The 27412-nt window shown below is 39.6% G+C and overlaps 1 protein-coding gene across 2 annotated transcripts in view; it reads left to right on the top strand.

Annotated features, from left to right (window-relative positions):
• Positions 1–27412, top strand: part of TMC1 (transmembrane channel like 1) — a 261833-nt gene that overhangs the window by 183577 nt on the left and 50844 nt on the right. For both annotated transcript variants that reach the window (XM_024252337.3, XM_063714120.1), the window contains one exon: positions 17417–17559. In XM_024252337.3, coding sequence (XP_024108105.3) covers positions 17417–17559 — 143 coding nt within the window. The remainder of the gene's footprint in view (positions 1–17416; positions 17560–27412) is intronic.

Below are 27412 nucleotides of genomic sequence, written 5' to 3' on the forward strand. Positions count from 1 at the left end.
ATCTGTTTTATTAAAATAGTAAGAAACAGGGAGGTTATTATGTATGCCATGAATCAAATAAGCAGAAATTGTATCATGTAAATTAATAGAAGTAGAAAAATGAGTTTAAGTCAGTAGGAAGAGGATGTCTTTGTTGGCAAGATACCTGGACAGACAAGGATGATATAGAAATGATAAAGAAGAAAAGGCTATACAGTTTTAATATTCTTGTGAGGAGAAAGAAGGAGGAACCAAAGTGGAATTTGGAAGGAGCTTCAGCTGATATCAGACAGTGAGATCATATGGGTACAGGTTTAAGTTGTGAGTAAAGGGAAATGCATTCTGCTTTTCACCTTAAGAGCGTCTTGTACATTGCTGATGGATAAATGGTATGTCTACTTTGCCTCCCCTTTTCTGCTGATTATCATAGATGTGGGAGATAGAAGATATCCTACAATGGGCAAGAGAGGAGACTTAACACCTATTATGTGTTAAGTAGGTGCATACATTAAATTTTATCGTCATAACAACAGTTTAAGATGGAATATATCATCCCAGATTATTCCTCTGCCCTGCCTGCCTCACATCCCATCTTGGAGGTTTGTCCTTAAAGGAGACAGGTTAGACACATTTAGAATGTTAATAAAAAGGAGATAAGTTCTTTAATCAACATCAACAACTCTTTTCAGTAATAATGTTCCAAAGTAAGGGTGTCTCCTCTCAAACATATCTCAGTTCTCTTAAGTTGCTTCATCTCTTATTGCACTGGACACATGTAGAGGAGATATTTTGTGATTCACACATGGAATAACACATCTTTTGTTTTAGAACTATTTCAGTGGTTCGAATGCATCTTTATTTGAAAGAGTGAATTATTTTAGGCTTCCTGAGGTGTTGAGACATCAAAATTATGTTACATGCAGGAGCTATTGGGGGAGGGAGGCATGTGAAGGATAAAGGAGAGAGGGAACAAGAGTAGACAGGAAGAGCCTTTAGATGGTAATGCAGGCCCTATACCTGTGAAAGGAGAGAGAGAAGGAAGGATTTAGGAAGAGTCTCAGATTGTACTACAGTTATGAAAGAGTCTTGGCCAGGCTAATGGTGAGTCTCTAAACAAAGTATGTCCATTAGATAAATTCCATATTGGTTAGCAATAACCCAGCTCCAGTATTTCCCATCATGCTCAGTCATTATCTAGGTAGTGGTTGGGGTTTGTGTGACCTCAATATGAAAACAGTTTGGTCCACTCTGGTGGATCCAAGGAGATGGCATCTGGAGGCTCTCTCTCAAAGGAGAGCTGAGCAGCACGCCCAGCTGCTACCTTGAAAATGTGACTGGGCTCCTCCACTTTAGATCATAGCTGTTCATATTGCTGTTGTTGTTGTTATGTAGTTTCAACAGGTTTCAAATGCAGCCAGAATGACCTGTTTCCCACATCCATTGTCTGGGCCTACCTCTGTGCTGGGTCAGCAGAGACTGAACTTCTAGATCATGAATAATTCTTTGGTGGCATGACCCCAAGCGAGACTGCTAAGCCTCTTGTGGACAAATTTAGAGTTATAAATTTTCAAATCCACCTAGAGATGCATCTCTTTCCCTAGGAGCAGAGATCATAACTTTGGAGGGGGTGAGGACCCTCTTATCTGTGGATGTAGTGAGATTCCTCTGATGGCTTTGCTGAGCAGGGTGGGCTGCTGCTCAGGCATGTAACGCTGGGACTGGCAGTATCAAAGGGCTCTATCCCTTGTTTACTTCACTTCCTCAATGTCCAGTGTAGGTCTCTTTGGTTCAACAGGCTTATTAAGTTTGATTAAAAGAAGAGGCATTTCATGTTCTATTCTAGGTCCTAGATCGTTTCTTTTGCTTTGTAAGCTTCTTAATTTGCTACTCCTGGGTGACTTTATGACATAGCTCTAGCTTGTGACAAGAGAGGTTCTTGGATCTGCTTTTAGCTTCCTTGATATTTTAAACTTGGGGAACTGATTTCTTAAGGTCTGAAGTCCTAGCGATGCCTTTTTTTTTTTTTTTTTGCTTTAGTAACACATTTTAGTTTTCATCACCTCCCTCAGGCTACACTTGGCCGAACCAAAAGTGAGCTTTTCTTTTGCAAATATTAGGGATGCATATGATCCTAATGCTATACTTACAATAAGAAAACAACTTTCCTTCTTTGGATGTGACCACAGAAATCAGTCTTCTTTTCATTAACATAGTAAACATTTGTTGAGCATTTGCCAGGTGCCAGGCAGTAAGCAAAGATGAGCAAAACCCAAGGTCTCAGGAACATAAAGTCCAAGGGAGTAGTCAAATAATCACAAAAATAAATCCAATTGTAATTGTGCCAAGTGCTATGAAGGAAAGCTATATAGTGTTAAGAGAACTTACAGAAGGCAACCTGATGTGGTTTAGGAGCTAAAGGAAGGAGACAGATAAAAGAAAATATTTTTCTCTGAGAAAGTAATGTTCAAATTGGGCTCTAAGGAGTCAGGACAACCTCTGAATTTGAAAGAAGGGAGAGGCATTCTCAGCAGTAAGAACATCAATTACAGAGATCCTGTGATGATAAGAGGTGGCCTTATTCAGGGGACTGAGTAAAACGAGAGAGCTCAGAATGTGAAGGGACATCAGAACACAAGGCATTGGAGAGACAGAAGGGAACCAAAGCATGTGGGATCCTCTAAATCTAGACTGCGCTAATTATTTTTTCTCAGAGCAATGAAAAGTAATTTAAGTGGGGGGTAGGTGGGTAGTAACATATCATACTTGGATTTTGAGGTAATCAACAGACTGTAGAAGGGCAAGATGACTGTGAGCAGGTCAAGGAAGAATCTTTCGATATGACTAGGTTAAAGACTAACCTTGGAAGAGCTAAATTTACCTGGCAGGAATTTTCTATATCTAAATATTGGCTGCCAAGCTAATAGATTAAAGGATGAGCCACTGAGTTAAGTTAGAACTTCACAATGCATTAAATTATAGTCAATAATTTAAACACATAGCACCAAATCATAAATCTAATACATCTGCTGTGACAACTAGATTACGTAAATCTACATTCATTTTTTTCCAAGTAGCTGCAATATATTCTTTACATTTTAAATTATTTTATTTGTTCAGAAACTCTTTTTTAAATACAAAATACCAAGGCATCTCCCAGTATAGGCTGTGTCCAGATGACCACACACGTCTCCTTTCATGTATGAATTCACAAAGCTTCACTCTGAATATTTTTAAGAACCAGCAGCAAATTTATAACTCCAGAAGTCAACCAGCCAACAAAACCCTCTAATATGCTTTTAATCTCCTCCTTGCGAAATGAAAGAAGACAACTTTTTTTTCTTTGTGGAAAGAAATTATACATAAAAGCTCATTTTATAGCACTGAGATTGTCTCATTTCGTTAAGAGTTTTATGCAATTAGACAGTAGGAAAAATTAAAGAGTTTTTCCAGCTTCCGTGTCTCTCAGATACTTCTTTGGTATTTTGATTCATTAAATCCCAAAATAAGATTATTATTGTCATGTTACTGTCTTGGATGATTTACTCTATTTTATTAATATGGGTAGCAGACAGCAAAAGAATAAAAAAAGTTGTTGTACATGACAATTTAAAAGAGCTTGTTCTAACTGAGGATTGCTAATGATTACCAGAAGCAATTTTTTTTTGTTCATTCAGTCACTCCATAAATATAAATTGAATGTCAGATGTTGGTAATACAAAGACAACTAACATATATTCCCTGCCCACAGGGACATTATGATCTAATTGGATATGCAAACAAACAATTGCCATGCAAAATGACAATCTGAGGCTGATGGACCTATGTCTTAGGCACTTGGGGACATAATGGAATAAGGGTTCAGTATCGGGATTTACTGGAGTTCAGATACTGAACTCTTGAGAGAGCCCAGTAAAGAGAACCTCTATTTCTCATGTGAATTCTGAATAATTTGTTTAAAAAGAAGAGGCAGATGGGCAAAAAAATTTTCCACATTCATTGTTAATAGAAATCGAATTGGAGGAACAATCCGGAATTCTTAGCCAAATGGTTTTGCTGATTTAGAACCCCAAATTAGCCAGTTTACCTCTAGGGCAACTTATTTCCTAGAAGAAGAAAGATATGTTTGGGCTGGGCCAGCCCAGTTAATTCTTTCCCAATTTACCAAGAGAAATCACTACGCCTCTCCTGGTGTGGAGTGAGTATAGGGACAGAGAAAGGCTGAGGCGTATTGCATCGAGTGAAGCTCCGTGCCTCTGAAGGAAACGCTGAGAGAAAGGAAGGGGCATTCATTACCCCTATCACAACTGCCTGTGGTTGAGAGGTCAACAAAGGCTTTACAGGTATCTTGAACCAGCTTTAAAGAAAGAGTAGGAATAGAGCAGGCTCTAGAATGGGGCAGGCAATTGGGAAGCGAATTCCAAGCAGAGAGATCAGCATGCACAAAGGCATGGAGGCAAGAGATAGTGCTATGCTCTCAACACCCAAGAGTGATTCAGCAAAGTTCATATTTAGGGAGAAAGGAGAGTGGCAAGTGGTGAGCCTGTCATACCAAAAAAAAAAAAAAAAAAAAAAAAAAATTCAGAAAGGGCCTGATTAGGGAGAGAATTTCATTATGCTCAAGTCAGATTTTATCCTATAGGCAGTGGCGCGCACCTGAGATAGGAGGAAGGAGCAGGTTTGGGGAATTTTCTTGAATGTGCTATGTTCATGCTTCCTATGAGACATGCAGGTGGAGTGAGATGTGTAATGGCATTGGGCATAGGGTCTAGAATTCCCACTGTTAGTGTCAGGCGTGGGCCATGGCACAAAAGGCAAATGGAACTACTTTCTATAGAAGCCAGAAGAGTTAAAAATGCAGTGTAGCATAATGACAAAAACTAGGCATGAGATTCCAACAAACCTGGGTTTGAATCCTGCCACATACGACCTATGAGATATTAGACAATCATCCTGAACCTTGTAGTTGCCATGTATAAAATAGCAGTATTAATACCTAGCTACCAGGCTTGTATAAAAAATACATGAGATTATGTGTGTAAAGTATTAGCACATCTCGGCTGGGCGCAGTGGCTCACACCTGTAATCCCAGCACTTTGGGAGGCCGAGATGGGTGGATCACGAGGTCAGTAGATTGAGACCATCCTGGCTAACATGGTGAAACCCTGTCTCTACTAAAAATACAAAAAATTAGCTGGGCATGGTGGCAGGTGCCTGTAGTCCCAGCTACTCGGGAGGCTGAGTCAGAAGAATGGCGTGAACCCAGGAGGTGGAGCTTGCAGTGAGCCGAGATTGCACCACTGCATCCCAGCCTGGGTGACAGGGTGAGACTCTGTCTCAAAAAAATAAAATAAAATAAAATAAAAAGTATTAGCATGGCTCTGGCACATAGTAGATGCTTCTTTAAATGCCTCTTCAGGATACTTAGCTCTTGAAAATTCCCATTTGTTGGAGGGACAAGGAAACAGAAGGAAGGAACTTGTAGCCACAGCAAGAAAGTGGAAGTGGGGCAGCAGCCATGTCATCTGACTAGGCAGGAGGCAGAGGGACGAGAGTACCAATACAAGGATGGAAGGATGGATACCCAAAGGAACTGCCTCATTCACAGCTGCTTGAGGGGCAGAGATCACTGTCTACAGTCCTTAATACAACTTGATTCCCTCTGCTGAAAATTAGATCTGCCTAGGCTCAGCTCAGCTTCCTCTTTGTACTCTACACTGTCTCTGTTAAGAATCATAGAGCACCTGTTTCATGTCTATGAATCTCGGTTGGAGCAAAAGGAAAATAAAAAAAAAAAACTCAGAGATGAGCAAAGTATTAGGCAGAAGCCTAATGGGTCTGGCTGGAGAGGAGGAGTGTGGCCATGCGCTGCTCTCAGCATGCAGCCCAGAAGGCCTGGGCTGGCTGCTGTTCTTGTGACGTTAGCTGAGGTTTGTTCTGGGCATAATTAGCCTTTTCACTCCTTGTTTCTTTCCTGTGTTGTGTCCTACTCCATGAAATGTTGACTGCCAGTCCTTGTCTTTCATCCACACTTGAAACCTTCATTCATGCTAAGGTGTAAATAACCAGCAACAACTCAGAGAAAAGCAGAAATACACCCAGACTTGAATCTTGCAGTGTCACCTCCCCTCACATACCCTCAGCAGATGTGCTTAAAAAATTATATCTTCCTTTCCTACCAGTTTTACTTTATACATTCTTTCAAAATAATGGTCTGGCAGCTATTACAAATTAAAAAGAGTTACTAAGAATGAAGAAATTCGGAAATTCACGGCGGGAGGAGGCAAGATGGCCGAATAGGAACAGCTCCGGTCTACAACTCCCAGCGTGAGTGACGCAGAAGACGGGTGATTTCTGCATTTCCATCTGAGGTACCGGGTTCATCACAGTAGGGAGTGCCAGACAGTGGGCGCAGGTCAGTGGGTGTGCGCACCGTGCACGAGCCAAAGAAGGGCGAGGAATTGCCTCACTTGGGAAGCCAAGGGGTCAGGGAGTTCCCTTTCCTAGTCAAAGAAAGGGGTGACAGACGGCACCTGGAAAATCGGGTCACTCCCACCCGAATACTGCACTTAAAAAATGGCGCACCAGGCTTAAAAAATGGCGCACCAGGGCTTAAAAAAAACGGGCTTAAAAAATGGCGCACCAGGAGATTGTATCCCGCACCTGGCTCAGAGGATCCTGTGCCCATGGAGTCTCGCTGATTGCTAGCACAGCAGGCTGAGATCAAACTGCAAGGCAGCAGCAAGGCTGGGGGAGGGGCACCTGCCATTGCCCAGGCTTGCTTAGTTAAACAAAGCAGCTGGGAAGCTCGAACTGGGTGGAGCCCACCACAGCTGAAGGAGGCCTGCCTGCCTCTGTAGGCTCCACCTCTGGGGGCAGGGCACAAACAAACAAAAAGACAGCAGTAACCTCTGCAGACTTAAATGTCCCTGTCTGACAGCTTTGAAGAGAGCAGTGGTTCTCCCAGCACGCAGCTGGAGATCTGAGAACGGGCAGACTGCCTCCTTCCTCAAGTGGGTCCCTGACCCCGACCGCCGAGCAGCCTAACTGGGAGGCACCCCCCAGCAGGGGCAGACTAACACCTCACACGGCTGGCTGCGTACTCCAACAGACCTGAAGCTGAGGGTCCTGTCTGTTAGAAGGAAAACTAACAAACGGAAAGGACATCCACACCAAAAACCCATCTGTACATCAGCATCATCAAAGACCAAAAGTAGATAAAACCACAAAGATGGGGAAAAAACAGAGCAGAAAAACTGGAAACTCTAAAAAGCAGAGCGCCTCTCCTCCTCCAAAGGAGCGCAGTTCCTCACCAGCAATGGATCAAAGCTGGACGGAGAATGACCTTGACGAGCTGAGAGAAGAAGGCTTCAGACGATCAAATTACTCCAAGCTACGGGAGGATATTCAAACCAAAGGCAAAGAAGTTGAAAACTTTGAAAAAAATTTAGAAGAATGTATAACTAGAATAACCAATACAGAGAAGTGCTTGAAGGAGCTGATGGAGCTGAAAACCAAGGCTCGAGAACTATGTGAAGAATGCAGAAGCCTCAGGAGCCGATGCGATCAAATGGAAGAAAGAATATCAGCGCTGGAAGATGAAATGAATGAAATGAAGCGAGAAGGGAAGTTTAGAGAAAAAAGAATAAAAAGAAACGAGCAAAGCCTCCAAGAAATATGGGACTATGTGAAAAGACCAAATCTACGTCTGATTGGTGTACCTGAAAGTGACGGGGAGAATGGAAACAAGTTGGAAAACACTCTGCAGGATATTATCCAGGAGAACTTCCCCAATCTAGCAAGGCAGGCCAACATTCAGATTCAGGAAATACAGAGAACGCCACAAAGATACTCCTTGAGAAGAGCAACTCCAAGACACATAATTGTCAGATTCACCAAAGTTGAAATGAAGGAAAAAATGTTAAGGGCAGCCAGAGAGAAGGGTCAGGTTACCCTCAAAGGGAAGCCCATCAGACTAACAGTGGATCTCTCAGCAGAAACTCTACAAGCCAGAAGAGAGTGGGGGCCAATATTCAACATTCTTAAAGAAAAGAATTTTCAACCCAGAATTTCATATCCAGCCAAACTAAGCTTCATAAGTGAAGGAGAAATAAAATACTTTACAGACAAGCAAATGCTGAGAGGTTTTGTTACCACCAGGCCTGCCCTAAAAGAGCTCCTGAAGGAAGTGCTAAACATGGAAAGGCACAACCGGTACCAGATGCTGCAAAATCATGCCAAAATGTAAAGACCATCGAGACTAGGAAGAGACTGCATCAACTAACGAGCAAAATAACCAGCTAACATCATGATGACAGGATCAAATTCACACATAACAATATTAACTTTAAATGTAAATGGACTAAATGCTCCAATTAAAAGACACAGACTGGCAAATTGGATAAAGACTCAAGACCCATCAGTGTGCTGTATTCAGGAAACCCATCTCACGTGCAGAGACACACATAGGCTCAAAATAAAAGGATGGAGGAAGATCTACCAAGCAAATGGAAAACAAAAAAAGGCAGGGGTTGCAATCCTAGTCTCTGATAAAACAGACTTTAAACCAACAAAGATCAAAAGAGACAAAGAAGGCCATTACATAATGGTAAAGGGATCAATTCAACAAGAAGAGCTAACTATCCTAAATATATATGCACCCAATACAGGAGCACCCAGATTCATAAAGCAATTCCTGAGTGACCTACAAAGAGACTTAGACTCCCACACAATAATAATGGGAGACTTTAACACCCCACTGTCAACATTAGACAGATCAACGACACAGAAAGTCAACAAGGATACCCAGGAATTGAACTCAGCTCTGCACCAAGCGGACCTAATAGACATCTACAGAACTCTCCACCCCAAATCAACAGAATATACATTTTTTTCAGCACCACACCACACCTATTCCAAAATTGACCACATACTTGGAAGTAAAGCTCTCCTCAGTAAATGTAAAAGAACAGAAATTATAACAAACTATCTCTCAGATCACAGTGCAATCAAGCTAGAACTCAGGATTAAGAATCTCACTTGAAACCGCTCAACTACATGGAAACTGAACAACCTGCTTCTGAATGACTACTGGGTACATAACGAAATGAAGGCAGAAATAAAGATGTTCTTTGAAACCAACGAGAACCAAGACACAACATACCAGAATCTCTGGGATGCATTCAAAGCAGTGTGTAGAGGGAAATTCATAGCACTAAATGCCCACAAGAGAAAGCAGGAAAGATCCAAAATTGACACTCTAACATCACAATTAAAAGAACTAGAAAAGCAAGAGCAAACACATTCAAAAGCTAGCAGAAGGCAAGAAATAACTAAAATCCGAGCAGAACTGAAGGAAATAGAGACACAAAAAACCCTTCAAAAAATTAATGAATCCAGGAGCTGGTTTTTTGAAAGGATCAACAAAATTGATAGACCACTAGCAAGATTAATAAAGAAAAAAAGAGAGAAGAATCAAATAGATGCAATAAAAAATGATAAAGGGGATATCACCACCAATCCCACAGAAATACAAACTACCATCAGAGAATACTACAAACACCTCTACGCAAATAAACTAGAAAATCTAGAAGAAATGGATAAAGTCCTTGACACATACACTCTCCCAAGGCTAAACCAGGAAGAAGTTGAATCTCTGAATAGACCAATAACAGAAGCTGAAATTGTGGCAATAATCAATAGCTTACCAACCAAAAAAAGTCCAGGACCAGATGGATTCACAGCCGAATTCTACCAGAGGTACAAGGAGGAACTGGTACCATTCCTTCTGAAACTATTCCAATCAATAGAAAAAGAGGGAATCCTCCCTAACTCATTTCATGAGGCCAGCATCATCCTGATACCAAAGCCGGGCAGAGACACAACCAAAAAAGAGAATTTTAGACCAGTATCCTTGATGAACATTGATGCAAAAATCCTCAAGAAAATACTGGCAAACCGAATCCAGCAGCACATCAAAAAGCTTATCCACCATGATCAAGTGGGCTTCATCCCTGGGATGCAAGGCTGGTTCAATATATGCAAATCAATACATGGAATCCAGCATATAAACAGAACCAAAGACAAAAACCACATGATTATCTCAATAGATGCAGAAAAGGCCTTTGACAAAATTCAACAACCATTCATGCTAAAAACTCTCAATAAATTAGGTATTGATGGGATGTATCGCAAAATAATCAGAGCTATCTATGACAAACCCACAGCCAATATCATACTGAATGGGCAAAAACTGGAAGCATTCCCTTTGAAAACTGGCACAAGACAGGGATGCCCTCTCTCACCACTCCTATTCAACATAGTGTTGGAAGTTCTGGCCAGGGCAATTAGGCAGGAGAAGGAAATAAAGGGTATTCAATTAGGAAAAGAGGAAGTCAAATTGTCCCTGTTTGCAGACGACATGATTGTATATCTAGAAAACCCCATCGTCTCAGCCCAAAATCTCCTTAAGCTGATAAGCAACTTCAGCAAAGTCTCAGGATACAAAATCAATGTACAAAAATCACAAGCATTCTTATACACCAACAACAGACAAACAGAGCCAAATCATGAGTGAACTCCCATTCACAATTGCTTCAAAGAGAATAAAATACCTAGGAATCCAACTTACAAGGGACGTAAAGGACCTCTTCAAGGAGAACTACAAACCACTTCTCAAGGAAATAAAAGAGGATACAAACAAATGGAAGAACATTCCATGCTCACGGGTAGGAAGAATCAATATCGTGAAAATGGCCATACTGCCCAAGGTAATTTACAGATTCAATGCCATCCCCATCAAGCTACCAATGACTTTCTTCACAGAATTGGAAAAAACTACTTCAAAGTTCATATGGAACCAAAAAAGAGCCCGCATCGCCAAGTCAATCCTAAGCCAAAAGAACAAAGCTGGAGGCATCACACTACCTGACTTCAAACTATACTACAAGGGTACAGTAACCAAAACAGCATGGTACTGGTACCAAAACAGAGATATAGATCAATGGAACAGAACAGAGCCCTCAGAAATAACACTGCATATCTACAACTATCTGATCTTTGACAAACCTGAGAAAAACAAGCAATGGGGAAAGGATTCCCTATTTAATAAATGGTGCTGGGAAAACTGGCTAGCCATATGTAGAAAGCTGAAACTGGATCCCTTCCTTACACCTTATACAAAAATCAATTCAAGATGGATTAAAGACTTAAAAGTTAGACCTAAAACCATAAAAACCCTAGAGGAAAACCTAGGCATTACCATTCAGGACATAGGCATGGGCAAGGACTTCATGTCTAAAACACCAAAAGTAATGGCAACAAAAGCCAAAATTGACAAATGGGATCTAATTAAACTCAAGAACTTCTGCACAGCAAAAGAAACTACCATCAGAGTGAACAGGCAACTTACAAAATGGGAGAAAATTTTCGCAACCTACTCATCTGATAAAGGGCTAATATCCAGGATCTACAATGAACTCAAACAAATTTACAAGAAAAAACAAACAACCCCATCAAAAAGTGGGCGAAGGACATGAACAGACACTTCTCAAAAGAAGATATTTATGCAGCCAAAAAACACATGAAAAAATGCTCACCATCACTGGCCATCAGAGAAATGCAAATCAAAACCACAATGAGATACCATCTCACACCAGTTAGAATGGCAATCATTAAAAAGTCAGGAAACAACAGGTGCTGGAGAGGATGTGGAGAAATAGGAACACTTTTACACTGTTGGTGGGACTGTAAACTATTTCAACCCTTGTAGAAGTCAGTGTGGCAATTTCTCAGGGATCTAGAACTAGAAATGCCATTTGACCCAGCCATCCCATTACTGGGTATATACCCAAAGGAATATAAATCATGCTGCTATAAAGACACATGCACACGTATGTTTATTGCGGCACTATTCGCAATAGCAAAGACTTGGAACCAACCCAAATGTCCAACAATGATAGACTGGATTAAGAAAATGTGGCACATATACACCGTGGAATACTATGCAGCCATAAAAAATGATGAGTTCATGTCCTTTGTAGGGACATGGATGAAATTGGAAATCATCATTCTCAGTAAACTATCGCAGGAACAAAAAACCAAACACCGCGTATTCTCACTCATAGGTGGGAATTGAACAATGAGAACACATGGACACAGGAAGGGGATCATCACACTCTGGGGACGGTTGTGGGGTGGGGGGAGGGGGGAGGGATAGCATTGGGAGATATACCTAATGCTAGATGATGAGTTATTGGGTGCAGCGCACCAGCATGGCACATGTATACATATGTAACTAACCTGCATGTTGTGCACATGCACCCTAAAACCTAAAGTATAATAATAATAAATTAATTAATTAAAAAAAAAAGAATGAAGAAATTCATTGATCATCCTGGGGATAGAGTGTTATCTTTCATGGTGAACATTTCTTTGTAATCATGAGAAACACCAAAGGGATGCAGTTCTAATATAATTTCAGGCAACAAATAATTATGAAGGAGATGTTTTGCATGCAGAGCCTTTTGGGGACCTCTGTAATCCTGTCTCCTAATCCATCTATGTATATTGGGCAAATAGTAAGTTCTCAATAAGTGTTAGTTAGAAAAGTGAATGCATGAATTGAGTCCTGGTAACCATAATAAAAACAGTCTTTCTTGTGGAAATGTGTCAGTGATTATGGACTGGACCAGCTGCAGCATTCAGACAGAAATTAGAGTCTTAATAGACAACACATGAGCATGGCATGCCAGAGTTTGACAGAAATTTTCTGTGCTCACTGGGAACTTGGCTTTGACTCTGGTTTCTCCGTCACAGATTTTGGGGTGGGAGAGTGCTCCCATAGGGAAAGCAGCACGTGCTGATACGAAATTGAATAGAACCTTGGCTGGGCTAGGAGTCATTGCTATTTTAGTCACTTCCAGATGTCTGCTGCTGTAGATTTAAGGGACAGGGAAAGATGAGTGGAGTGTGGCATGCCACTGGGTAAAAGATGAGGAGCGTTCTCCTTCTAAGCCTTTCAAGTTGTGTTTAAAGCCATCCCTCAATATGCTACAAAGATGGACTGGATAAAGCCTTTAAAAACTGTGTTCTTCTATTCACAATAACAAAGACTTGGAACCAACCCAAATGCCCATCAATGATAGACTGGATAAAGAAAATGTGGCACATATACACCATGGCATACTATGTAGCCATAAAAAAGGATGGGTTCATGTCCTTTGCACGGACATGGATGAAGCTGGAAACCATCATTCTCAGCAAATTAACACAGGAACAGAAAACCAAACACCACATGTTCTCACTCATAAGTGGGAGCTGAACAATGAGAACACATGGACACAAGGAGGGGAACATCACACACTGGGGCCTGTCTGGGGGTTGGGGGCTAGGGGAGGGATAGCATTAGAAGAAATACCTAATGTAGGTGACAGGTTGATGGGTGCAGCAAACCACCATGGCATATGTATACCTATGTAACAAACCTGCACGTTATGCACATGTACCCCAAAACTTAAAGTATAATAAAAAATTAATTAATTAATTAAAAATAAATAAATAAACAAAAACTGTGCTTTTTAATATTCATTTATAGATTTGACTTCATATATATCAAATAGGCAAACTGCAGAAACCTTTGTGAACTAATCATGACTCTGCCTTCCCCAATTAGAAAAACAAAACAAAACAAAACCAGAACCATTCTTGGGCTTTGGTTATGATCTAATATTTATGAAGTGCAAGCCATTAAACATATGTTGAATGGTACCTATGCCAGATGAGCTGGCTGCCCCCAGTAGCTATTGTGCTAACCTAACAAGCTCACCAGATGCTTGTTCTATATCTGCTTTTTCCTTTTATGATATTTTTGGTGCGTCTTTTAATCCCAATATTGTCATTATGAATTAGATAAAAGATATCAGGTGAGGGTGACCCCCTCTGAAATATTCTCAAAAGGGATGCCTGGGGTTCTTTCCAAGAGGCCCTGGCACCACCAGGGACCAGTCTAGGGGTATAGATCAAAGTCCGTGATGGGTTCATAGAGTTTCTTGTTTCTTTCCTTTCTTTCACTGAGAAGGTATGGCACTAGCATGATACAACTCTTGCTGGATAAAGAAAGCACAGGAGAAGCAGTATAGCGCAGTGGTTAAGCATATAGGATTTGGATTAGACTCAGTTCAAGTTCAGACACTGTCACTCATTAGTCATGTGAACTTGGACAAATTACTTAACCTCTCTAAGGCTCAGTTTCTTCATCTGTAAAATAGGTATAGTGATAGCAGCTACTGAATTTTTGTGTGTGCAGGAAAGGGGAAAATTATGGTAAATAATAATTCCTCCCTTGTCCAACAAGATTGTGAGCTAACCAGAAATATAACAAAGGGTAAGACCAGTGGAGGTCAACATGCCGCCTTTATTATTGTTAAAGCTGACATAAAGGAATGTAGTGTCTTTATGGACAAGTGAACTTCACAGCCAGACCTCTCTGCCAGGATAGGCCTCTCCTTGCAGGAGCAGAGCACAGCATGTGTCCTCTCAAGAGAAGGAAGAGATGTCCTCATGTCTCCATCCGTGCTCTACTGTCAAATCAGTCGCTTTTCCCTGAGGCTAGAGTGAGGCAGTGGAGGGTGGCTGGGAGTGTTATATTAACGGGTCTTCACTTGGAAGGAAACGTCCAGAGTCGGAGATACGATTACCCTAGTAGCAGCAACTTCATAGTGTTCTTCTGAGGATTCTGTGAGATAAAACAAGGTGTTTGGCAAGTGCTAAATGTTCACGAAATGTGTACAGTGATGTTACTTATCACAGCAACCATTATCACTGAGTGTCACATCTGTGGCAAGGAAATAGGGCAATGAAAAACAGAGATATTTGGAAGTTGTTGTGTTGTCCTATGAGGGTTAAATAAACAGTTCAGGATATAAACTTTAAACCAAACAAGAGATTAAGTGTCTATACTTAGCACATTCTATTATTGTCACCCTGGGACAGAGGAACAAGCATGAAGGTTTAAGACACGATGGAAGGAGATTGGATTTAACACAAGTGGGAAGAAGCAGAGATCTTAACTAGATAAATGTGAAACAAGAAGATGTCATGCACCTGGGAGCTGGGAAATCCTCCCAAGCATATTCTCCCGGGATGAAGATTTCTGGGTCTTGGGAAGTTGGTCAATCCATGTCTTACCTTAGACATGAGATTAGCTCACCCACTCCCTTTGCTTGAGGTTTCTACTAGTTGTTTATCCCCAAATGTTCTTTTGGATGGCATCCTAGTCAGGGTTCTCCAGAGAAATATAACCAGTAGAAGATATGTATACACACACACACACATATATACATATATATATAATTATATAAATCTAGCATTTATATAATAAATTTATTTAGATCTATCATTATTATTACTTAAATTTATTATATAAATCTTTATATATATGCATATAAAATTTGTTTTTTTTTTTTTTTTTTGAGACAGGGTCTCACTTTGTCACTTAGGCTGCAGTGCAGTGGTGTGATCTCGGGTCACTGCAACCTCCAACTCCTGGGTTCTAGCAATTCTCCTGCCTCAGCCTCCCAAAGTGCTGGAATTACAGGTGTGAGTCACTGTCTGGCTGATATATATAATTTATAAGTTAATATAAATAATAGATTTACTACAGATATAAAAGGAGATTCATTTTGAGGAATAGGCTCACACAATCATGGAGGCTGAGAAATCTTCTAACCTGACATCTGTAAGCTGGAGATCCAGAGAAACCAGTGCTGTAATTCAATCTGAATCCGAAGGCCTGAGAACCAGGGGAGCCAATGGTGTGAATCCCACTCTGAGGGCAGGAGGAGATGAGATGTCCCAGCTCAAGCAGTGAGTGAGGCAGGAGAAAAAGGAGCAAATCCCTCCTTCTTCCTTTTGTTCTTCCTCTTTTTGTCCTCAGTGGATTAAATGATGTCCAGCCATGCTGGGGAGGGCAATCTACTTTACTGAGTCCACCTATTTAACTGCTCATCTTATCCAGGGACACCCTCCCAGGCACACCCAGAAACAGTGTTTAATATGGACACCCCACGGCCCACTCAAGCTGGCACGTACAATTAAACATCACAAGTTGGCTTTATTTTTTCTTAAACTGAAAAATGCAGATACAGGCCTGTGTGGCCCAGGGAAACCCAGACCTTTGGTATTTACCTATGATTCATTCCATGCAGTCCCGAGTTAAGCATACAAGTTCCTCTGAGATTATTTGGAGATTTTATTTTGTTCTAGTTCTTAAAGAGTACAGTATTTAAGAAAATTTTCCCCATATTTTGAAAGCAATAGTTTTTTCAGATCTCTGTTGGCCTCCGATTTGAGTTAGGCATGATCTTTGTTTAAGGCAATTTTCTAAATTCTCTTAATTCTTCCTCTAGGAATAAGCATCTATGACATTTCTACTTTCTTTTCCACACCTCCACTCTCCCCCACTTTGCTTCCCTTCTTCAGCTGTGAGTGTCAAATCCCTGGGTTGGTATAAATGATGTAAAAGGCAACCAATTGGGTTTTCTACGATTCAGGGTTGACTCACCTGATCTCAAGAGGAAGCCCCATATTGACAAGTGATTATCTTCTCATTTCACAAAACATAGTTATTGTCAGAGAGAAGTAAGAGGGGAGCTGGGGAGTGGATAGCTGTAGTGATACAGTAACAATGCTTCAATGCTGAGAGTGAAAAACACAGTGAATGTGAGGAAGAGAAAAGGTGCATATTATAAATGAAGCAGCATCAGAATATGCCAATGGTCTGAGAATAAAGAGGGAGTTATTCAGGTGGCTTTGGGAGAGGGTGATTTCAACCCTGGCAGATAATTTTTAGGAATGAGAATCTAATGCACAAGTAAACATGCTTGTTATATAGGAATGCTGTGATAGTCTTGATGAATGGGAAGTGTGCAGATGAGTTCCAATGTCATCTCACCTGCTCTTTGATTTTTGTGAAGTGAGAGCTGAGACACAACCTCTGTGGTTTAAGAAGAACTGATCTAATTATGGCCAGGTGATTGCAAATGGAAATCTGCCACAGCACTTTGAGGAAGCATTTTTCAGATCCCCATTCCCCCGTATTAAGCAAACTCTTAAAATCGTAAATCTAATGATACCACGAAATGTGTTTTGATGTTTAAATCAAAGGGCATTTCACGGCAATGGTTCCACAGCTGAGCAAGCCTGTATTTGCTTAAAAATTTTATCTATTTAGAAGTCACTGGCTTTCAAATAAACCGAAAAGCTGCCAATCAACATGGCAGCTGAAACGTTCACTTTATGGAGCAAAACAATAGGGCTCATGTCAGAGCTGTGACCCAAGTTTGAAAATTAATGTCATTTTGTTATTTCTCTTAAGAGTTGATGTTTTCCTGTGAGTTGCTCTTCACGACAACTGCTAAGTGGCTTTGTTGTTGGATTTCAGGGTTTGGCACAATATTCCGTTCTCTTTTATGGCTATTATGACAATAAACGAACAATTGGATGGATGAATTTCAGGTTGCCGCTCTCCTATTTTCTAGTGGGGATTATGTGCATTGGATACAGCTTTCTGGTTGTCCTCAAAGCGTAAGTTTCATTTGTCTTTTGGGAAGCAAATAATGATTTCTGGAATCAAATGGAGGGATTAATTTGGGGATTGGATATAATTTTGTTGCTATTTTATGTCTGAAGGAAACAGAGTCTATAAGAGATTAAATGTAGTTTTAATACCAATACTAATGTTAGACTACTACATCTTCAAAAGAACTGAACATAAACACAGGCCTTTGAGTCATCTCATGGGGTCAGACCAATGCTTGCATGCCTATCTTGTGTTTAAACATATTTTTTAAATGTGTATTTTTGTACTTGAAGGTGTGAATTAATGTTGCCAGCAAGACAGGGAAACAGCTGCTGGTCCCTCTTTTGCGTGCAGAGAGGTTTGTAACTTGCAGAATCAGCTCAATAGGCAGAATCTATTGTTCTCTGCTCATTTTTTAAAAAAACCAGAATAATCACTCATCCAAAAAATTTTAGCTGTGTAAGACAGCAAAAATGAATGGTCCCCAATGAAACCGTCACAATCAACTGTATAATCATGGTTTGTCTTGGGAAAAGAGTTATTGGAGTATGGGGAAGAATTTCACTGGAGAACTGATATTACTGCAGTTCATTTTTCTCCCTGCCTAAAATATATTTATAATACTCCACTTAAAGACTGCAGAAGCCTAGCAGAGTTATTTGGGTTTATATATTAAAAAAATGACCCTTTAGCCAATTTTTTTTTGAACTAGTTTACGAGAAAAGTTGAGAAAACATCTCAAGTAAGGTCGCCATTCTTTTATTTGACTATGTGCAAGATGAATGCGCTTTTCCCCTCATTGTAGGAGGCCCCTCCTCCTGAGGGTCTAAGAGTGAAAAAGTGCAGAGTCATCCTAAGCAGGAGCTCTCTGAAGCAGTCTGTGAACACACTTTGTGTCCTAAACCTGCCTCACTTACTGGTTCCTCCAGAGAAAACTGCCATATTTCGTTTTTAAGCTCTTTTAGGACTTAAAACCTGATAGGAAATTCTATATCTAAGATATTTATCAACCTGCTAAAGTGTAATCAGAGACCTCAAATATAAGAGACTGTCCATCAGATAAACTACTATCACATTCCAAAAATCAAAGATATTTTCTAGTCTTTTAACTATATTGCTCTGGTTGAGCTGAAGTCAGAGGCCTCATGAGTATCATTTCTGCGTTGCTCCTTTAGTTTCTATGGTCAGTGGAGAAGAATATTTTCTCATGTCCAGTGACTCAGCTTTTTTTCCGGTAACTGTGCAGGCTGTGTACCCCACAGCCATTCTGCCTAGGTTCAAATCCCAGCTCTACCATGTATGTATTTATACAATCATTAACAGATGGCTCAACTGCTCTGTTCTCCTGTTTCCCCTTGGTAATAGAGGTGTAATGGATGTGAGGACTAAATGAATTAATACAAACAAAGCACTTAGAATATGCCTGGATGAGAAAATTATTCAACAAATGTTAACGATTTTATTAGGATTATAATTCATAGGCTTATTTAAGAAAAAAAGCTAGCACAGTAGGAGTTGAGACCATATTATAGATCCCCAAAACAGGGCAGTCATGTGTGGTTTTGCAGTTGTACATCAGTAGATTTGTATATTTAATAAATGATTTTCTGGCAGATGAATTGAAAGTATCTAGAGCAGCATTGTGCCAGGCAAGCCACATATATAAGTTTAAAACTTCTAGTAGTCATTAAATAAATAGACAGGTACATTTAATTTTAATAATAAATATATTTGCTTTAGCTCAATATATCAAAAGTGTTATCATTTTAATGAACAATCAATATAAAATTATTATTGAGATATTCTCTGCCTTTCGGAAGGTATCATGTCTTTGAAATCTGGTGTGTATTTTACACCAGTCACATTTCAAACGTTCAGTAGCCGGATGTTGCTGGTGGAACACTTTGTTGGGTAGAGTGGCTCTAGAGGAAGTAGTGGCTTTTTCAAAGTTGCTCGAAGATGCCATTTGGGATAGCTGCAGGGCATGAAATCCACATTTTCCCCCTCAAAGTCATTCATGTTATGCCATCCAAACCAATGTGGCCTTGAACCTTCCCTCTGGCATGGACCTTTGGCTGTTCCTTACCTGGTTAACAAGTAGTTCAAACTCATTGCCCAAACAGCAAGACAACTCAAAAACAATACACCACTCTCACCCCACCACCAGCCCATGGGACAATACTCAGTAGGAAAAGAATTGATGAAATATAAATCTTTGTACAGAATTATTAATCATCTTTTCCTACTCCTATCCCAGTCAAATATTCTTTTGGAATAAGTTTGATTGGATTTATGACATACATCACTCAAATGGAATAGAAGGGGACCTAAGTTCTAAAATCGACTAGGCTACATCAAGATTTTTTCACTGTACTCATTCTGTTAGCTTCTGCATACTCATCCACAAAATGGGAGCAAATATCTATTTTTAGTTACTTAATAGCAAAATCGGAAAATAAAAAGATAGAAATCCAAGAAAATAGTTTGAAGTTTTAAGATGAGATGACTAACTTTGTTGGCCCAGGACTCTCCTGGTTTTAGAACTGAAAGTCTTGCATTTGTGAACCTTTCAGTCCCCAATAAACAAGGATGGTCACCTTAGTTTTAAGTCCTTCCCTTTTCTTCTTCCTCCCTTCATTCATTTCTTTTATCCTTCTTTTTTTCCTTTTCTTTCCAGGTCAGTGTACATTTTCAACCACATCATATGCTTAGAAATCTTCATGATAAATATAGTTACATAAGTATTAAAAGCAAATTAAAACAGTATAACGTAAAGTTACACAACATGGAAACCATCAGCTCATTTAAATATTGTCCTCATTAGTTTGAAGTTTTATATCACAAAGTAAAGGTGGCTTGACATCAGAACCCAACTCTTCCCATCAAAAACAATTCTCTAAGCCAAAAATCTGGGGTTTTACTGGTCTATTTTGCAGCAGCTAAACTACTGGAAACAGTTGAATCATTTTGAGAATGCATGTCTTAATAAGAAACTCATAGCTATTTTATCCTTATAGGCTTTTTCAAGACTTTTTCCTGTTTGTAGGATGTTTTAGTCCATTTTGTGTTGCTATAAAGGAATACCTGAGGCTTGGTAATTTATAAAGAAAAGAGGTTTATTTGGCTTACAGTCTACAGACTGTACAAGAAGCATGGAGTCAGCTTCTGCATCAAGTGAGTGATTCAGGCTGTTTCCACTCCTGGTGGAAGGCAAAGGGGAACCAGCATGTGCAGAGATCACGATGGTGAGATAGGAAGCAAGAGAGAGATGGGGAGGTGCTGGGCTCTTTTAAACAGCCAGCTCTCATGGGAACTAGTAGAATAAGAACTCACTTACTATCCCCTGCAAAGGAAGGCATTAATCTGTTCATAAAGAATCTTCCCCTATGACCCAAACACCTTTCATTAGGCTCTACCTCCAACATTGAGATCAAATCTCTACATGACATTTGGGGAGACAAACAGTGAAAACTTAGCACAGGGCTCCCTGGGATTAGATATAATTTTTCTGTTTATGATCCTGGCTATAATAATACTCATAGAATGGACTAACAAATATTCTTGGATACTTAAATCATGTGATATACATAACCCTTAAATGGTGTCAACATTTTTGTCTACATAGACTATAATATATATTATATATATGAGATATATATTATAAACTACATATATCACAAACCAGCCTCAACACATGCAGATAAATATTTTTAAATTTGGCAAAATGACAGTATATTCATCCATATTTCTGGAGCTGCAACAATAATTATAATTTATACTTGAAATAATAATAATTAATATCTGTTGAGCATCTCTCATGAAGCAGTTTAAATTACATTACTTCTAATCCCTAAACGTTGCAAAGTAGCTACTAGTTTTATAATTTTACAGATAATGAAATAAAACTCGGAGATCCTAAATGAACTGCACAAGGTCATTTGACTATAAGACTGCTTTGAATTTAGATTTTTCTAGTTCAAAAGATATCTTCTACCCCTTACACCTTGCCACCTCTCTGTACTGTGCTTCTCCTTACATAGGCCAAGGTGTTCCTCCCACCAATCTTATATACTGTGTTGAGTACCCATTAGTTATTCCTATTGGATGGGTGGAGAAATTAAGGCTCAGCAGGGTTTGAGGATTTGACTAAGTTCAAATGCCCAGTAATTTGCAGAACTGAACTTTGAACACCTTGCTTTAATTTCAGCACTTAGCTTTTCTAATTTCTGATGTGGATTCATCTATACTGATGATAACAATAATCAATATAGATTGATGTCTCTGTCTCATCCTGGGTAGTCTTTTTATTTTTAAAAATTCTATATTAAAATAGCTTCTTGTTTGTTGTTAAATTCCCTTAGAGTTTTATGGCCTTGATATGACTCGTGTGACCAAACGTTTTGTTAAAAAAAATTAAACCTATCAAAACCAAGTCCTTGTTCTACAAGACTCTTGCATATTCCAAGATAAATCTGCCAGCTTCACACACACCATTTCTAAATCAATGAGACTTTATTTTCTTCCTTCTACTTAGATGTCGGTGCCTTTGTCCATTTTCTTTTCACTTCTTTGGTACATGTTTACCCAGACAGTTATGACCTACCTGATACTCTGCCTAAATATCTTCCATGTCTCTTGACATCCTTAATTTCTTAACATTGAAATTGTTTCTTTTTCCTCCCTACATTCCCACCCCCAACTAATTTTATTCTTTGTCGAAGGAATTTCTCCTTATCTATTTAGTAGAAAGAAGTCAGAGTGCCTCATAGACCCCAGTCTAATATTTTACTTCTCAGAGGTATTTTCACTGGAGATCATAATGTTTGATGTATGTAATGATGAATTTCAGACCCTAGAGAAGGTTATGGAAGGGTAAGTGGACCTGGCCTATTATGATATTCTGGCAAATCCCACAAAACATAAGATTATCTCATCTTCCTCAAACTATAGTTGACCTTGTTTCAAAAATGCTTGGAGCAGAAAAGCAATACATAAAGTCACCACCTTCCATTTTATATTACTGCTCTATGAACTGCATCTAGATTATAAAACTTAACATAAGCAACTGTCTTCTTGCAAGCATGGACTAATAAGGATAGTAGTAGTTCACAATGAATGGCAGCTGTTTACAAAGTGAGGTGATATTGTCAAAACTTATCATAATGGCAAAGACAGAACTAAACAGTGATAGCATAACAAGCATATGTGATACGCATTTGTTATATGTATTGTGCCATGCAAAAAAGCAATTTATGCTGTATGTATTTACTTGGTGAGGCTCTTTCCAGAGCTAAGTTTACTTCTAGAATGACAATTCATGTATTCATTCATTTAATTACTATTTGTGGAACACCTAGAATGAGTAATCTAAGAGAACTATCTAGTACCTGGGTATTTCATGGTGAGCAAAATAAAGTCCTTGCCCCTGTGGTGCTCAGTTGGGGAAATACTGTAAACAAAGAAATGACCAGTGGTTTTGGCCAACGTAGTATAATTTTGTGTTGTTGTTATCCTCTGCAGTCAAATATTTGGTACAGCTTCTTCATCCTCAAGAATTTTAAATAGCTGAGAAGAGCCAAGATGGCTAACAAGATATAGCCAGGAAGAGCTTCTCCCAGTGAGAAACCAGGGTATTAAGAAGATTGGCACACTCCAAGTAGATCTTCAGAAGGGAGGCACTGAGAGTGGATGGAGGCAGGATGTAGACTCTGTGCTGGAGTTGGAGGAAGCTTGGAATGCTATGCTCAGGAATGAGTTCTAGGACTCAGTCTCAGCTCTGAGTGTCTCCTGAGGAAGAGAGAGTTAAATAGGTATGGAGTAGCCCACTCTCACCATGGATCTCCATAATTCTAGCTGCAGGAGACTCCATGACCCCCATGGATATTTGAACTGATAGGGAGAGCTGCTTGAAGAGTTGGCAGGGACAGGACTCCAGACTGTGTGGAGTTCAGAGGATGTGGCAAAGGAAGGACTGCAGTAGAGCACAGCCAAGGACACCCATCCCTGAAGACTCACCATGCCCCTGTAGGTTTTGACCCTTGTTGACTGTCATACCAATACAGAGCAGGGCTGTCTTGCCCATGGAATGAGGCCATTCTGGTCTGAGTGCCTCCCTTGTCTGCCAGCCTTTCCTGAGGTTCATGCCTGGCTGTGCCCACTTGCAACACAGGCTTGGATGTCCAACTGGGGCACTTCCTAAAGGCCATCACCGTAGCTTCTTTGTTGGCAGACCCCACCCAACTGTTGGAGAGCTTCTGAAGACAAGCCTCCACCCACACACAACCACCTGCAGCCTCCCCCCTCTGCTTTGCCAACACGCAGATATACATGGACCTTGCTGCTCTGCTGCCACTGACACATGAGCACAGACCCCACTGCCACTGCCCCGACAAAGCACTTTTGCCGGCAACCCTCATGGAGCATTGTTGTTGACAGACTGGAAACACCTCAGTTCCTTCAGCACAGCAGGTGTTTAAACTTGAGAAGCCAGAGAGCAAAGCTGTGTGCCTGGTCCTATACCATCGGGTTACAGCACACAGTCCAGGAGTGCTGAGCTGAGCCCAGGTCCCCTGAAATCAGCCAGAAATGAAGCCAGTTGACTAGACCCAACTTATATCACAGTCAAACCCTCAAAGGCATCAAAGAATATAAAAGCAAAAAGCCCCATCCAAAGAATTGCAACTTCAAAGATTAAAGAAACATCAGCTCACACGGATGAGAAAGAACCAGCAAAAGAACTGGGGCAACTCAAAAAGCCAGAGTGTGTTCTCACTTCCAAATGACCATGCTAGCTCCCCAGCAATGGTTCTTAATCAGACTGAGATGGCTGAAATTACAGACGTAGAATTCAGAGTCTGGATGGCAATGAAGATTGTTGAGATGTAGTAGGAAGTTAAAACCCAATACAATGAACCTAAGAATCCAGTAAAACAATACAAGAGCTGAAAGACAAAATAGTCATTTTAAGAACCAAGCTGATCTGATAGAGCTGAAAACCCCATTACAATAATTTCATAATACAATTGGAAGTATCAGGAGCAGAACAGCCTAAGCTGAGGAAAGAGTCTCAGACCTCAAAAGTGGTTCTTCAAATTGACTCAGTCAGACAAAAATAAAAAAGAAAGAATAAAAAAGAATGAACAAAGCCTCCAAGAAATATAGAATTATGTAAAAAGACCAACTATGACTCACTGATATCCCTGAAAGAGAGGGGGAGAGAGAAAGCAAGTTAGACAACATATTTGAGCGTACTGCCTATGAAAATTTCCCCATCCTCACTAGAGAGGTCAACATTCAAATTCAGAAAATTCAGAGAACCCCTGCAAGATCCTGTAAAAGATGACCATCCCCATGACACATAGCCCTCAGATTCTTTAAGGTCAATGCAAAAGAAAAATTATTAAAGGCAGCTGGAGAGAGGGGAAAGGCATCTACAAAAAGAACCCATCACACTAACGGCAGACCTTTCAGCAGAAGCAGTACAAGCAAGAAGAGATTGGGGCCTATATTCACCATCCTAAAAGAAAAGAAATTTCAACTAAGAATTTCATATCGAGCCTAAGTAAGCTTCATAAGCAAAGGAGAAATAAAGTCCTTTTCAGACAAGCAAATGCTAAAGGAATTCAAGGAATTCATTACTATCACACTTGCCTTACAAGAGGTCCTTAAGGAAGTGCTAACATGGAAATAAAAAACTGTTACCAACTACCACAAAAACACACATAAGTACATAAACCATTGACACTATAAAGCAACTACACAATCAAGTCCACCTAACAACCAACTAACAACACCATGACAGAATCAAATCTTCACATATGAATATTAACCTTAAATGTAAATGAGCTAAATGCCACATTCAAAAGACACAGAATGGCAAGTTGGATCAAGAAGCAAGAACCAACTGTATGTTGTCTTCAAGGGACCCATCTCACATGCAGTGACACCCACAGGCTCTAAATAAAGAGATTGATAAAAATCTATCAAGTCATAAAGAGATTGATAAAAATCTATCAAGCCATAAAGAAATTGATAAAAATCTATCAAGCAAACAGAAAACAAAAAGAGAAGAGCTTGTTATTTTTATTTCAAACCAAACAGATTTTAGCCTAACAATAATCAAAAAGGACAAAGAAGAGGATTACATAACGATAAAAAATTCAATTCAGCAAGAAGACTTAACTGTCCTAAATGTATATGTACCCAACACTGGAACACCCAGGTTCATAAAATAAGTTCTTGACCCACAAAAAGACTTAGATAACTACACAATAATAGCGAGAGACTTCTGCACCTTACTGACAGTATTAGACAGATTATCGAGGCAGAAAACTAACAAAGGTATTTGGGACCTGAACTCAACACATGACCAAATGACATCTACAGAACACTCCTAACAGACACATGACCTAACAGACATCTACAGAACACTCCACCCAATAACAACAGAATATACATTCTTCTCATCTGCAAATGACACAAACTATAAAATCAACCACATGCTCACTCATAAAGCAATTCTCAACAAACTAAGAAAAACTAAAATCACACCAACAACATTCTTGGATCACAGTGCAATAAAAACAGAAATCGACACCAAGAGGATCTCTAAAAATCACATGATTACATGGAAATTAAATAGCCTGCTCCTGAAAGACTTTTGGGTAAACAATGAAATTAAGGCAAAAATTAAGAAATTATTTGAAACTAGTGAGAACAAAGACATGACATACCAGAATCTTTGGGACCCAGTTAAAGCAGTTTAAAAGGGAAGTTATAGCACTAAACACCCACATCAAAAAGTTAGAAAGATCTCAAATTAACAACTTAACATTACATGTAGAGAAACTAGAAAAACAAGAGCACACCAACCCCAAAGCTAGCAGAAGATAAGAAATAACCAAAATCAGACCTGAACTGAATGAAATTGAGACACAAAAAGCCATACAAAAGATACATAAACCCAAGAGTTGTCTATTTGAAAGTATAAATAAGACTGATAGACCACTAGCTAGATTAATAAAGAAAAAAGAAGATTCAAATAAACACAATCAGAAATGACAAAAGGGACATTACCAACAACTCAAAAGAAACACAAAAAACCCTCAGAGATTATTACAAACACCTCTATGCACACAAACTAGAACACTTAGAAGAAATGGATAAATTCCTGAAAACATATAACCTCCCAAGACGGAACCAGGAAGAAATTGAAACCCTGAACAGACCAATAACAAATTCTAGAATTGAATCAGTAATAAAAAGCCTATCAACCAGAAAAAGTCCTGGACCAGACAAATTCACAGCCAAATTCTACCAGATGTATAAGGAAGAGTTGGTGCCAATCCTTCTGAAACTATTTCAAAAACTTGAGGAGGAGGGATGCCTCTTTAACTCATTCCATGAGACCAGCATCATTCTGATACCAAATCCTGGCAGAAACACAGTGAGAAAATAAAACTTCAGGCCAATATCCTTGATAAACATAGATGCAAAAATCCTCAACGAAATATTAACAAACCAAATCCACCAGCACTCCCAAAAGTAATTTACCATGATCAAGTAGGCTTTATTTCTGGGATGCAAGGTTGGTTCAACATACACAAATAAATAAATGTGATTTATCACATAAACAGAATGAAAAACAGAAACTACGTGATCATCTCAATAGACGCAGAAAAGGCTTTGGATAAAATTCAACATCCTTTCATGTTAAAAACTCTGAACAAACTAGGCATTGAAGGAACATACCTCAAAATAATGAGCCATCTATGTCAAACTCACAGCCAACATCATACTGAACAGGCAAAAGCTGGAAGCATTACCCTTGAGAACTGGAACAAGACAGGGATACCCACC

The sequence above is a fragment of the Pongo abelii genome, chromosome 13 (genome assembly GCF_028885655.2).
Source record: "Pongo abelii isolate AG06213 chromosome 13, NHGRI_mPonAbe1-v2.0_pri, whole genome shotgun sequence".
In the NCBI taxonomy this organism is placed as follows: Eukaryota; Metazoa; Chordata; class Mammalia; order Primates; family Hominidae; genus Pongo; species Pongo abelii.